Consider the following 14867-nt stretch of genomic DNA (forward strand, 5'->3'; position numbering starts at 1 on the left):
TGGAAGTTTTCCTTCCACTTGTCATCTCTCATTCTCAGTTTTCTTTGCTGACACAACTTCTCCTCTTTCTCCTCAACCTCAACATGCTAAGTTCCCAAAGCTCAATCCTCAGACCTCTTTTCTTTTTTGTTTTTAATTTTAATTCTAGTATAGTTAACATACAGTGTTGTTTTCAGTTTCGTGCATACAGTACACTGATTCAACACTTTCCTACATCATCCTGGTGCTCATCACAAGTGTACTCCTTCATTCCCATCACCTATTTCACCCATCCCTCTACCCACCTGCCTTCGTCAGTTTGTCCTCGATAGTTAAAGAGACTATTTCTTGGTGTCTCTTTTTTCCCCTTTGTTTTGTTTCTTAAATTTCACATGACTGAGATCATATGGTATTTGTTTTTCTCTGCTATTGACTTATTTTACTTAGTATTATACTCTCTAGCTCCACAGACTTCTTTTCAATACCCATTCTACCCGGATAATCTCAACCAACCACATGACTGAAATTTTGAATCCCATCCATATGCCAATTACCAGTGCCCCCAAATAAACACAGATTCTGCTTAGTCTTCTTCACCTCAGTAAATGGTATTCTCTTCATCAAGTTGTTTAGGACAAAAACCTAGTATTGTCTTTATTTCTTCTGTTTACTTATAATTAATCCATCAATTCCTGTTGGTTCTATCTTCAAAACATACCGAATATAACTACTACTCATCATTTCAACTTCTGGCCATTGTATCCAAGCCATTTTCTCTCATCTTGACTTTTTGTAACAATCATTTCTCTATTAAGGAACTAGAGAGGTCTTTTCAGAACAAATAATATCACATCACTCTTTTGATCAAAACTCCTCCAGTGGCTTCACTGAACACTTAGGACAAAATCCAAACTCCCTAGCAAGACTACAGATGACCTAGCCCCTGTATACCAGCTCCCAAAGCCTGTTCTGCTCTAGCCACACTGGCTTCCCTGCTATTCTTTGAACCTGATAAGTAATTCCTACTTCATGGCCTTTGCATATGCTTTTCCTTCTGCCCAGACTTTCTTCCCAGAGGCTTTCTCATGAGTTGGTCCTTCATGTCTCTCAGTTCTCTGTTCAGATATCTCTGCAGAAAAGTTTTAATTGTCCTAACTAGAACAGTCTCCTCTACTTACCTGTAGACATTTGCCTGGTTTTAAAAAATTCTTATTTATATCCACTTTGTTATATTACATGTTTATTTACTTGTTTGTTTACCAGCCCCACTATGAATATAAGGTCCATGAATACTGGAACTTCATTAGCCTAGTCTGCTGCTATATTCTCTGTGCCTGAAGCACAGTCTGTATGTAATAAATATTATATAATAATTTTATATAAGTATTTAATTAAATATAAAAATATTTATATAATTACACTATTATATAAAATATATAAATACATATTATATAAATATAAAAATATATATTTATTTAATAAACCAGGGAGATGGTAACATATAATGACTTATTTTTAAATACATATTAAGATACACCTTAATTTGAATTTTTTACAATAGAGAATTTACCAAAGTTTGATCCTAAACTGTATTAACAGTTTTTAAAAATATATATATTTTTAGGCACATAGGGGATTCTATTGTTTTTCTACATTATTACATAAAAAGAAAAAGCCTGGCATATTAGTTAATCTAAAAGGCTATTATGTCCCTTAGTAGCAAGTCTGTCTATAATTATTTTTCCTTATAAAATTCTATGTTTCTAAAATAATGTAATATTGTAGACTCCACTTATACCACCTGGGGGTAGGAAATGAAATTAGGATGTTTAGTTTTTCTTTTGCTCTGTTATATAGAAGTGATGCAGAAATACATTGAGTTGGCTTTAAGTATTGGGAATAATCACACTTTAATTTACCTACTTGGTAGTTCTGTGAGAGTAAAAGGCAGGATGATAGATTTTTAGCTTAAACAATGTTTTGGCATTATATGTACTGGGAATATATTTAGGACAGGAACCATGACATGAGCCTTTTGGAACATTTCTGATCACCATTACTAACTAAGAAGGAGCTACCACTGATTTCTGAACTGTTCAATTTGCTGGACCAATAGGACCCTAACAATAATTTTAGAACACTTAACTTTATTGGGATAAAATTAGAAACATTTTCAGCAGAAACCAATTTCTGGCATACAACAACTACATTTTAAAATATTTTACCCAATGTTAAAGTTTCCTTTTATTTTCCACTCATTTTTAAAGTTTAAACAATGCTCTACTTACTCATAGAGTGAAGTGACAAATGGCTACAATTTAGGGAAGAGATTTTATTTCAGCAGTATCATAATCTTTGATGTTATTTTTATTTCCCCAATATGACTGAATGTGTATCAATAGTTCTTTTCTTTTAATTAAAAATAGATTTATTTATTTTGGAGAGAGGGAGAGCACATGTACATATGGGGAGGGGCAGAGAGAGAGGGAGAGAGAAAAAGTCTCAAGCAGAATCCTATGCTGAGTGTGGAACTTATTACCTGAGTCAAAATCAAGAGTTGGATGCTTAACCCACTGAGCCACCAGGTCCTCCTATATTGGCGATTCTAAATAGCTATGAAATCTGATGTCATTAAGTTAAGCAGAGATATCAATGATAAATTATTTTCAAAACTAAATTGATGATTTCCTTTTCCAAATGATTCATGATAAGGTGTTTGCTGAAAAGTAAACCACCCTGGAGTTTAATAAACATAATTTATATGACACCATTTAGATTATACTTGTAATTAATAAATGTCTAAATGTAGACTCCCTCTGCAAATACTTATATGACCCCTGTAACTTACATGCCTCTTTCCCATAGGGCAGGCTGGTAACTCTTGACTTTTGGGGAGAACAATGCCTGCAACTCTTCTGCTCTGAACGCCATTAGTAGGACTGAATGCTTCTAATGCAGAGACAAAGCAATAGCCAAGAGACATGTATTCAGCACAAGACTATCCCTTGTTTTTATTAGCATCTTTGGGCTCTAGGACAAATCTCCTTAAAAGATATGGGTGTTCTATTTCCTTGGTATTCCCCAAAGTACGCTGAGTATTGGATAGAACACTTAGCAAATCTTATAAATGTTGACAAGCCAAAAATATTTTTTATAGATAGCTTAGCCTGAGAAGGTTAATGGTATATTTTATGTACCTTGTGCTTTGTAAGTTTAAATAAAAGGGCAAAATAAGATGCAAGAAGAGCAAAAGGAAGAGTATAAAATGGTAAAGGGAGAAAAGGTATTTAAAAGGTTGCTGGGAAATATGAATTCTAATTCCAACTTTGCCCTTTCCCTGAGAGTTGAGTTTTTAATATTATTTTTCCATATAGATTGTATCATCTTTGGAAAAAATGAGTCTTTGTTCTTTGAAAAAAATGAGAAAGTTAAACTAGGTGATAAGGAAATATCAAAGCTATTCATATTTTGGTATTTAAAATCATTTCATAACTAACACTCTACTTAGTCACAGACCATTAGAATCCTAATAATTGCCAGTTGTCTTTCTGTGGCACATTATTCAGGAAGCCAAAAAAAATAAAAAATAAAAAATAAAAAATTTAAACAGAACAAATTTCAGGTAACATCACAAATACGTTTTATGCTTATCAGAACATATCAGCTTAAAAATCTTGACATAATCTATTAAAGCACAACAGATACATCTGAGACCAAGGTATTTTGCCAGGAAAATATTTCACTTTTCTCTGGGCTGAAGAGAGCTCATATGTACAGAAAGCTAGGAGGAAGCTGAGAAATATTGGAGAAGAGGGAAAGTCTCAAGGGAAAGAGACCAAGAGAAGTAGAAAGATAACTTTTTTTCAAGACATTTGCCATCTGTGCCTCTCTAAAAGATGCCAGGCAGCTCCCCAGCCTGAGGGTTAGGGAAGCTCTTCTCACAAACCCTGGAAGATATCCCATTAGGTTTCCCCACCAGGAAGATAAAGAGTAGCAGATGGGATCCTGCAATTGTCAGGAGGTTATTTGGAAATGGAAGGCCATGAGGTTGGTGGTGTTCACTGTTACTCAGTTAACCTCTCCTTCCTTTCATTCTTCCTTTAATGAACTCTTTAATTTTCCATGCTGGGTCCCCTACTGATGCTATTCGTATCTGGCTTGTCCTTTTTATTTGTTTTGTTTTAAATTTGTCTCTTTTTAAAACAAATTTGCTTATTCTTCCAATCTCATGTTTGAGAAAGATATATTTGCAATTTTCTATCAAAAGATTTGTAGTTATGCCCAAACAGGACAAAATTCAACCATTAGAAATGCTCTATTATTGAAAATGTTCTATATATGGGCAGAGCAAAGAATCTGTATGCTTTTAAAGAAAGCAGTACAGAGAACTGCCAAACCTGGAAATTTATTGATATATAAAAATCTTATTGCTCTGGTACTTTTCTAAATTTGGAATGGTTCTATTTTATATTAACATATGAAACCCATACTTTTAGTCAATATCCAAGGCTTTGTGAAAAAATAAGAATTTCACAACTTTTCAGATTGGATATTTGATATATAATCTCATGTTTCTGTGTAGCCACAAAAACCATAACAACTGAGTATATCTTTTTAAAAAATTTATTGAAGATTCTAGAGACAGAATACATTTGGGACATATTCTGTTTTCTTTCAAAGCTATTAGTACTATAGCAAGCATATTCGTAAATCTGTTCAAATAAATTTTCCCTAACTTTGAAATCTTTTCATTTCTATTATGGTTTTAAAATAGGTTACCTTCTAAAAGTTCACTGAACATATCAAATCATGATCCTTGTTTGCCATGATGGCAGGCACTTTCTACTCTAGACTTGGGCTTTCAGTGCCAACATCATTAAGAGATTCTTTAAATTACTTTTTAAATGTCCTTTTCCCTCAGGATTTTCACTTATATCTAATTAGACTACTTACTCCATGCCATGTAATCCCTGTTGCCAAAACTGCTAAATGCTTCAATAAGTAGGAGGAGGGCATCAATGGAGCAAGACAGATGTAATGTCACTGGTTAACAATAGAAGTGTGAAGCAGCTGCCTTAATTATGAAGCTTATTAATTCATGGTGTTAAAAGAAAACTTGGCAAGAGTTCTTATAAGATATCTAAACTTTCCAAATAGCATCATATCATTTAAAACTTAAAATATGTTTTCAATAAGAAATATTGAAATAATTCTGTCACAGTACTTAACATCTGCATTTAACACATATAATTCTAAGTTGTAAGACCACACATAATTTTAAAAGTAATTCTGCTTCTTAATTGACTTTTTAAAAGTATATACTTTTAAAAGCATTATAATTTCATGATTTAAAAATTTTTTACAGTTGGAATTAAAACACTGGATAAGGATAAACTGTGTCACAGAGAGGAAGTAAGTAAGGTATAGAGAAAGAATTCTAAAGAACTACCTCTTTATGGTACCTGGAAAAACTTAACCTCATTAAATTTCAATTTCATGATCTGTATATTAATGTTTACCATGAAGCACTGTTTGATGATTACAAATTATGTAGAATGTGTGGCATGTAGTAGGTACTTAATTAAGGATAGTATTATTTTTTAATGGATGTACTGGAAAGACAAAATTTCAATAAATGAATTGCTATTATAGAATAAGATTAGTGAAAAGAAACAGTCTCAGTACAACTAGAATAGAGTATTTAACTATCATTTAAAGACAAGACATTTGAAAACATGAGCTAAAAATAGTTGAGTTTCTTAGGAAAATGAGTGACTAGAAATGGAAGTCTCAAAAGAGGTGTTACTAAAAAAAAAAATTAGTGGAAGTGTATTTTCTTTTTCAGTGTTGACCAAAATTAAGATTTAATGGAGTAATTACCAATAAGAATTAGTACCTGGAAGTTTAACACAATGCCATGTTTAAAAAAACAAAGCTCCTCATGTTATTTGGAATAATGAAAATATTCCAAGAGAAAATCATGTAAATGCCACACAGGTCTAATCTTAATCCCCACTTTCCCTGGTCTGTAAAGGAATGATCACCATATGTCCCAGCAAATATGACAGGCACAGTTCCACCTTGTCTTGCAGTTCCTCAGTAGTTTTATCATGCATAAATTGCTTCCAGCCCTATTTGAATCTATGTATTTTTGGCATATGTGTGCCACACTCACTCTCTCACATGTTTTTGTCAGTAATGTTCACTATTCTATCTCCTGCCCCTACAGAGAACCTCACACATTATAGGTAAAAAACAAATATTTTTTTTTACAAGAATCAGTACATGGTCTGTGGGTAGAAATACAGTGGACAGAATTTAATATAGACCAATGTAGAGAGCAACATACGAAGAATAAATATAAATTATGTGTTTTATATATACTTAAGATATTTCTTTTTCTTTTTAAAAAGATATTTCTCTTTTTCTTTTAATGATTTTATTTATTTGTTTAAGAGAGAGAAAGCACATACAAGCGGGGGTATGTAGGAAGGGGCATAGGGAGAGGGAGAAGCAGACTCTGCTGAACAGGGAGCCAGACTCTGGGGTTTGATACCAGGACCCTGGGATCATGACCTGAGCTGAAGGCAGATGCTTAACTGACTGAGCCACCCAGGTGCCCCAAGATATTTATTTCTTAAGACTCAGAAATTTCCTGTTTATATTGTCAATATAATACCATTCTGTAAAATACCAGTTGGACCTCAACCATTCTATTGATGGAAAAAAAAGAACAGAATTCAGAAGATAGGGTATAAATGACTTAATGCATTTTTTTTTTAAATCAAATCTGACAATCTTCTATGAACACTGGAAGAGGGAGGTCTGCAGTGCCAAAAACACTGTATAGGGAAGCATGTCATGAACTAATCTGATTAAAAAGTTTCTGTTATTTTTGAAAGAAAATATACTTTCTGGTAAATATTATAAAGGCAATAAAGTTGCATCCTTACTTAAAAAGAAATTCAGAAAAGTTGGTAGTGATATACAAAATGACCAAAAGTAGGAATTCCAATTTTAATTAAATAAAGGAAAAACAACTGTATAGCTGACTTTGGGATTCAAAATACGTATCTTCTCTAAAGGAAAAAAGGTCTAAAAACAGTTATCAATTATCAGTTATGAATACATAAAATCAATCATTTGAGACTATGTTTGATGTTAAATGCAGAGAAATAATACCGTGTATGTATTTTTATGTATTTTTGTATGTATTTATGTATTTTTATTTTTTTTAATTTTTTAATAATAAATTTATTTTTTATTGGTGTTCAATTTGTATTTATGTATTTTTAAATGCCTGGTGAAACTGAGTCAATGTCTTAATATTCTTTTTTCTTTCTATGGTTGATTACCTCCTAGTTTTTTCTCCTCTGTGCCAAGTAAAATCAATCACACTGCAACATAGAGAACCAAGAAAATCTTAATGAACATACTTTTTACATTATCATTAATTCCAAAGGAAGCAAAACAAAAAAAATTCATTATGTAGCTTAAGAAAGTGAGAAAACTTCATTCACTGCCAAAACTTAACTGATGGAAGTATTAGAGTAAGTTCACAGTAATACTCAAGAGAACAGAGGCTTTTCAGTTGTGATCTCAGGAATACTAAAAATTCTTTTCAAAAATAATATATTAATAAAAAAGTTTAAAGATGACTTTAAAAACATCATTGACTGGGCAGCCAGGGTGGCTCAGTGGTTTAGCGCTGCCTTCAGCCCAGGGTGTGATCCTGGAGACCCAGGATCCGTCCCACATCGGGCTCCCTGCATGGAGCCTGCTTCTCCCTCTGCCTGTGTCTCTGCCTCTCTCTCTCTCTGTGTCTCTCATGAATAAATAAATAAAATCATAAAAAAAAATCATTGACTATCTTTATAAAAGGAGATGCTTAAAAAAAAATAAATAAAAGGAGATGCTTATTGGCAAATTGAATTTAAATAAAGTATTTAAAAAATATCAAAAACAAAACAAAAAAGGAGATGCTGGCAGTGAATAAGTTCTAATACTGAATTTTTCAAAAGTATAATGTGATATTATTAAGCACTATAGTAACAAAAACAATGATAACGAAAATAGGCCTTTGACACTTAAGGACTCCTACTACTTTTCTTTGCCCTGTTGTGTTTATCATCCCGTGCTCCATAGCTCCTGTCTGGCTGCTTTTTTTCTCCTTGTTTCAAAACAAGGAGATTAATACGTATTTTTGGAGGTGAGAGTAAAGATAACTTGGCTATGTGAGTCATTTAGGAATCTTTAGTGTGGTAACAGAAAACAGTAAAAAAATACTTTTCAGCAAAAGAATGAATTCTAGAAATTGCACTGTAATTACTTCAAATACAATCTTGCTTTATTATTTAATACTTCTTTGTTAGTGACACGTGTTCCCTAGGGAATGGAAAGTGATTCCTACACAAGACATGAACAAGACAGTGGTTCCTGCAGATCTCCTTATCAATGGGAGTCCTATAGTTCTAATGCCCCAGCATTTTCAATCAAAACTGATATAGTACAGACTTAGATGCTATCGAGCACAGGCTGAATTTCCTGGACTAAATGCCATAAGACAAGAAGATTATGTCATTGTTGCTATGGAAATTATTAAGGGGTACTCCAAACGATATTTATACAAATATGCTACTGAGTTTATCTTACATTTTTGCAGATGATTTGTTTTGTTTAGTTATCACAAGAATTGACTTTATTTTAATAAAAATTAAATGAGATCATTGTATCTGGTTTTAGTGTAATGGTAGAGAGAAACTGGCTGCTGAAAGGATGGGGACAGGTCTCATGTTCTGATCAATGCCTTTTCAGAAGACAAAGAGAGTTTAATTCTCTCGGTATTAGGTATATTTTTGGGTCTTTTTTAGTGCAATGGAGGGGTATACTGAGTGGAATAGGCATATGATTTTCATAAACATTTACAATGTGCATTGTCTTCTTTTTTTTTTTCAAGGATTGGAAGAAGAAATATTACTAAAATGTCTACACGACCCAAAGCAATCTACACATTTAATGTAATCCCTATCAAAACAGCAACAGTTTTGTGAGGGGGATGGATTTGTATATTAAGAGCAGCGCTGGGACACCTGGGGGGCTCAGCAGTTGAGCATCTGCCTTCGGCTCAGGGTGTGATCCTGGGGTCCTGGGATGTAGTCCCACATCGGGCTCCCTGTGAGGACCCTGCTTCTCCCTCTGCCTATGTCTCTGCCTGTCTCTCTGTGTCTCATGAATAAATAAATAAAATATTAAAAAAAAATTGCACCAGTTTTTTTCACAGAGCTAAAACAATCTTAAAATTTGTGTGGAACCACAAAAGATCTCAAATAGCCAAAGCAATCTTGAAAAAGAAAAGCAAAGCTGGAAGCATCACAGTTCTAGACTTTAAGCTCTACTACAAAGCTGTAGTCATCAAGACAGTATAGTACTGGCACAAAGACACATAGATCAATGGAACAGAACAGAAAACTTGGAAATGGACCCACAATATACGATCAATTATTCTTTGACAAAGCAGGAAAGAATATCCGATGGAAAAAAGATGGTCCCTTCAACAAAGCACGTTAGGAAAACTGGTTACCCACATGCAGAAAATGAAACTGGGCCATATTTTTTAATGCCATATACAAAAATAAATAAAAAATGGATGGAAAAAAACCTAAATACAAGGCAGGAAACCATAAAAATTCTAGAGGAGAACACAAGCAGCAACCTCTCTGACATCAGCCATAGCAACTTCTTATTAGACACATCTCTGGAGGTAAGGGGAACAAAAGCAAAAATGAACTACTGGGACTCATCAGGATGAAAAGCTTCTGTACAGCAAAGGAAAAATCAACAAAACTAAAAGGCAACGTATGGAATGGGAGAAGATATTTGCAAATGACATTTCTGATAAAGGGTTAGCATCTAAAATGTGCATCCAGTCTTACCACGTACCTCCCACCTCACTATCTTCCATCTGTGTGTGTGTGTGTGTGTGTGTGAGAGACAAGAGAGGCAGCACGGGACAGGGGCTAAGAACTTATACGTGCAAGATAAAAAGCTTCTGTACAGCAAAAGAAATGGTCAACAAAACTAAAGGACAACCTACAGAATGGGAGAAGATATATTGCAAATGACATATCAGATGAAGGGCTAGTATGCAAGATCTATAAAGAACTTATTAAACTCAACAGCAAAGAAACAAACAATCCAATCATGAAATGGGCAAAAGACATGAACAGAAATTTCACCAAAGAAGACACTGACTCGGACAACAAGCACATGAGAAAATGTCTACATCGCTTGCTATCAGGGAAATACAAATCAAAACCACAATACCACCTCACCTCAGTGAGAATGGTGAAAATTAACAAGACAGGAAACAACAAATGCTGGTGAGGATGTGGAGAAAGGGGAACCCTCTTGCACTGTTGGTGGGAGTGTGAACTGGTGCAGCCACTCTGGAAAACTGTGTGGAGGGTCCTCAAAGAGTTAAAAATAGAACTGTCCTATGACCCAGTAATTGCACTGCTGGGGATTTACCCCAAAGATACAGATGCAGTGAAACGCCATATCACCTGCACCCCAATGTTTATAGCAGCAATGTCCACAATAGCCAAACTGTGGAAGGAGCCTCGGTGTCCATCGAAAGATGAATGGATAAAGAAGATGTGGTCTATGTATACAATGGACTATTACTCAGCCATTAGAAACGACAAATACCCACCATTTGCTTCCACGTGGATGGAACTGGAGGGTATTATGCTGAGTGAAGTAAGTCAACTGGAGAAGGACAAACATTATATGGTCTCATTCATTCGGGAATATAAAAAATAGTGAAAGGGAGGGAATAAAGGGGAACGGAGAGAAAATGAGTGGGAAATATCAGAGAGGGTGACAAACATCAGAGACTCCCAACTCTGGGAACGAACAAGGGGTTCGTTGTAGGGGGTAGGGGTAGGGGAGGCGGGCGGGGGGTTGGGGTGACTGGGTGACAGGCACTGAAGGGGCACTTGACGGGATGAGCACTGGGTGTTATGCTATATGTTGGCAAATTGAACTCCAATAAAAAATATACAAAAAAAAAAAAAAAAGAACTCATACTTGGCTGCTAGACTGCAAAGCATTCACTTACTGTGCAACCTTAGAGACATTAGTTAACCTGTAAAGTGGGAATAATAATGGGATGTTATCAATATAAAATGAATGGTTATTGTTAGGATTAAATGAATTTATTGATGTAAAGTTCCTAGAATAGTGCTTTAGCACATAAAAAGTGCTCAAAGGTGTTAGTTAATATTATTACATGTGTTTCCAAGGTAGGCATATACTTTTAAATATGAGATTAGATAAATACATCAAGGGAGGAGAATATGAAAGGAAAATTATATTCTTAAATCTAACAGATATTAGTTTAAGATACTTGCCCATATTAATTAACCATTATTTTCCTGTCTTCCATCCAGACAAATCATGTTTTTATGAATCTCCAACTAGGAAATAATAAAAACCTCATTCTTAGCGATCTAAAAGCAATTCTTATTTTTTATACTCATTTCAGAAATGAATTTTTACTTTTATAAAAAAATTTTGATAGCTGCCTCATATACTTCATTCTGTACTCTTTTCTAGAGAGCAAACAACAGAAAACTGATGAATATAGGATTCATCCATCTATCAATTCATTAATAAATTATTTTCTGACTCACTGCATTGTAGTTGGCTCTAGGCTGCACTCAAAATTTACACACCAGTTTCTCAAAGGAAGAACACTGAAAAATTGGAAACTGTGAATGAGGTATTGAAGCCTATTGAGAATGATAAACAAAAGAGGTAAGAAAAAAGCTAATAAGTAAGTGAACTACCTCAGAATCAGTGGACATATAAGAGAAGGACCTTAGAGATATTTATAGTCCAATGGTTCTTAACTCTTTAAAAATAACATCAATGTAGCTGAGGTGTAAGATAATATATAGTATTCATTTATAACATATGCCTTGACTAATGCACTAGCAAAGTTTTGTGGGAAATTATATTTAAACTCAACAAAGACAAAAATGCACATACAGTATGCTGAGAGGGAGATGAAGAAAATACTTCTAATAGTAATTTTAACTTCAATAGAAAATTTAGTTCTAAGCTTCTTGGCCAAAAACCAAAACTAAACAATATATAGTTTTTTTTGGCCATGGGATAAATCTGGTTGTGTTGTTATTTTGGAAAGGGGAAAGGAGAGAGAGTTGAACAGTTTTTTTGGCATTAGTTAATTCTAAGAGAACTTAAGTAAAGTCCTTATGTAAAGGAACTTCAGGAACATTATGGATTCAACAAGACTGACTCAAAAGAAGCAATAAGGAAAGCTTTCTTTTTTTAAAGATTATTTTTTTAAAATTTTTATTTATTTATGATAGTCATACAGAGAGAGAGAGAGAGAGAGAGGCAGAGACACAGGCAGAGGGAGAAGCAGGCTCCATGCACCGGGAGCCCGACGTGGGATTCGATCCCGGGTCTCCAGGATCGTGACCTGGGCCAAAGGCAGGTGCCAAACCGCTGCGCCACTCGGGGATCCCAGGAAAGCTTTCAATTATAATTCATAGAAGTTATTATATTGAAGTATAGGGAGATCATCTGGCTGCTAAGGCTAGCGCAGTTTATACCTATTATCCTGTCTTACATATTAATAGTGACCCATTCCATTCTCAGAAGTATCCAAGTTTGGATAATAAATTATGTGGGAAACATGGTCCAAATATGTTGTTCTGTAGTGATCTTGTTTAACAGAGGAAAAGACTTTATGAATAGTTTCTGCCCAATTTCTAGAGGCACTGGCTGGCAGCAATTTAAGACCCAAATTAAAAGAGAAGGTATGAAATATATAAGATATAATCTCTTTATATTAAAAAGCAGTGCAATAATGTCATGAAACTTACACTCAAAATTGAAAGCAATTCTTCGGTACCACATTCAGGTTTCAAACGCTCTTTGAACATTTTAACTGTTTGGTGCTTCAAATAGTAGTAAGAAGCAATTCGGCCATATGTCAGAGGTTCAATGCTCCGATTATCCTATTTCAAAAAGAAAGATAAAATGACAAATAAAAAGTACAATAGAAGCACAGGCATTCATAAAATTAATAGTTCTTATTGCAGGTTACTTTTGCAACAATTTTGTTAAAATTTTTGGTTATCATTAGAACAAAAGCCCTACTGTTAAAAAGCTGGGCAATCTTTTCACTTGGAACGTATATGACTGAGTCATACCTCTCCAATTTCAATACAGTAGGAATGTTCCAATTCAACTAGAGACTTCTCAACCAGACTGGATAGAAATTTGTTCACAGAATCATGGCTCACATCACTCAAATTGTAGTAGCTAGAAAACAAACAAGTTTATTATTTGTTTCAAGATATTTTCTATTAAAATTAGCATTTCAATTTCTTATCATTCTATCTTATCAATTCTTTCTTATCAATATCTTATCATTTCCAGAATTTCAAAGAACAATTACATTTATGGCAAAAAAGTAAAAAAAATGCAACTACCAGTTTCATGTTACAGATCAAAATTCCCATCAACATTTGTTGACACCAATGAACAATGACAATACATTACGAATGTGTTAGATTAAGTAGATAAAATTCAGCATCACATTAAAAAAGATACTAACTTTCCAGTGTTAAAACTGGCATAACTTTACTTTATACACCTACAGCAAACTAAATGTATATACTAGATTTAGAAACAGAAGCATATTAAATATAAACATATAATTCCCTTTTATATACAGAAACCCATCCTCAGTAATTTTGTAAAACTCAAAGAACATTGATGTGGGTAGTAGATAAATTCTTTTAAGGAATTTAGTCATTTATTGTTCTCCAAATGCTTAATAACTACATGTCACCCTAAATATCTGAAGGGACATCATCAAGCTAATAATAAAGCATTGACACATAGGTTCTAGACACAAAAGACACATAGGTTCAGCTCTGTATATTTTGAGTAAAAGGCTGAAGGACATGCAATTCACCTGAATGCTCCTCCTTCTAACTCCAAAACTGTCTTGCCAAATATTTAAGATTGTTAGGGAACAGGTTCGAAGGGTGACAGATTGTCCCTATGTCACGGCAGGTCTCTAATTCTTGGTGGCGAATCCTATACCCTGGTCAGCCTAGAGAATTACACGTCCCATCTCCATCCACATCAAGTAACAGAAGTGTAAAGTGACCTCAGAACAGATCCATCACTGAAACCCTAGCACAAGGGTTGTACCTCTGCACAGGACTAGAAAGGGGATATTCACAGTCTGGGAAGAAAGTGTTAACAATCACAAATGGGAGAGGCCTGAAGGAAACCACAGCCCATCCAGTGTGGTGATTCCTTTTTTCTTTTTTCAAAGAGAAAGATTTGGTGGTAAACATTTATTTAAAATTACAAGTAGGACTTAAAGATGGCACGATATACTTTCAGTAGAAAAGAAGAGAAATGGTTTACTTTTTAATCTTAATCTGCAGAGAAGTTATTGCCTTTCCTGGAAAAGTTCTTGTCACAGACTAAAATAGAGCAATATTTATAAGTGAACAGATAAATAAGTATTGAAACTAGTGCTGTTGTTAATTTAAATGAAATGTACAAACTTTTATCTAACCAGGAATATAAAGTGAAAAAACTAGCATTAGAAACCATTAGAAAATATTTCCTTTATCTGAAAAATGACTAAAAAGAGTTATAGTTAGAATAATGTATTCTGTTGTAGAAAGTGAAAATAAAAATTCTGGATATTCAATGCCCCATAAAAGAGATCTCTAAAGCCATTCCAAATTATTAGTAATACTTATTGTTTTTCATTTTTTTCCCAACAAATGGAATTTATCAGCCAAACCTCTTACAACAGAAGTGTTTAT

General features: G+C 34.0%; 1 protein-coding gene across 7 annotated transcripts in view; it reads right to left on the minus strand.

The window, feature by feature from the left end:
* Window positions 1-14867, minus strand: part of ASCC3 (activating signal cointegrator 1 complex subunit 3) — a 336407-nt gene that overhangs the window by 60740 nt on the left and 260800 nt on the right. For all 7 annotated transcript variants that reach the window (XM_038554805.1, XM_038554806.1, XM_038554808.1 and 4 more), the window contains 2 exons: window positions 13224-13335; window positions 12894-13028 (listed from right to left, as the gene is read on the minus strand). In XM_038554805.1, coding sequence (XP_038410733.1) covers window positions 12894-13028; window positions 13224-13335 — 247 coding nt within the window. The remainder of the gene's footprint in view (window positions 1-12893; window positions 13029-13223; window positions 13336-14867) is intronic.

The sequence above is a fragment of the Canis lupus genome, chromosome 12, assembly GCF_011100685.1.
Source record: "Canis lupus familiaris isolate Mischka breed German Shepherd chromosome 12, alternate assembly UU_Cfam_GSD_1.0, whole genome shotgun sequence".
Lineage (NCBI taxonomy): Eukaryota > Metazoa > Chordata > Mammalia > Carnivora > Canidae > Canis > Canis lupus.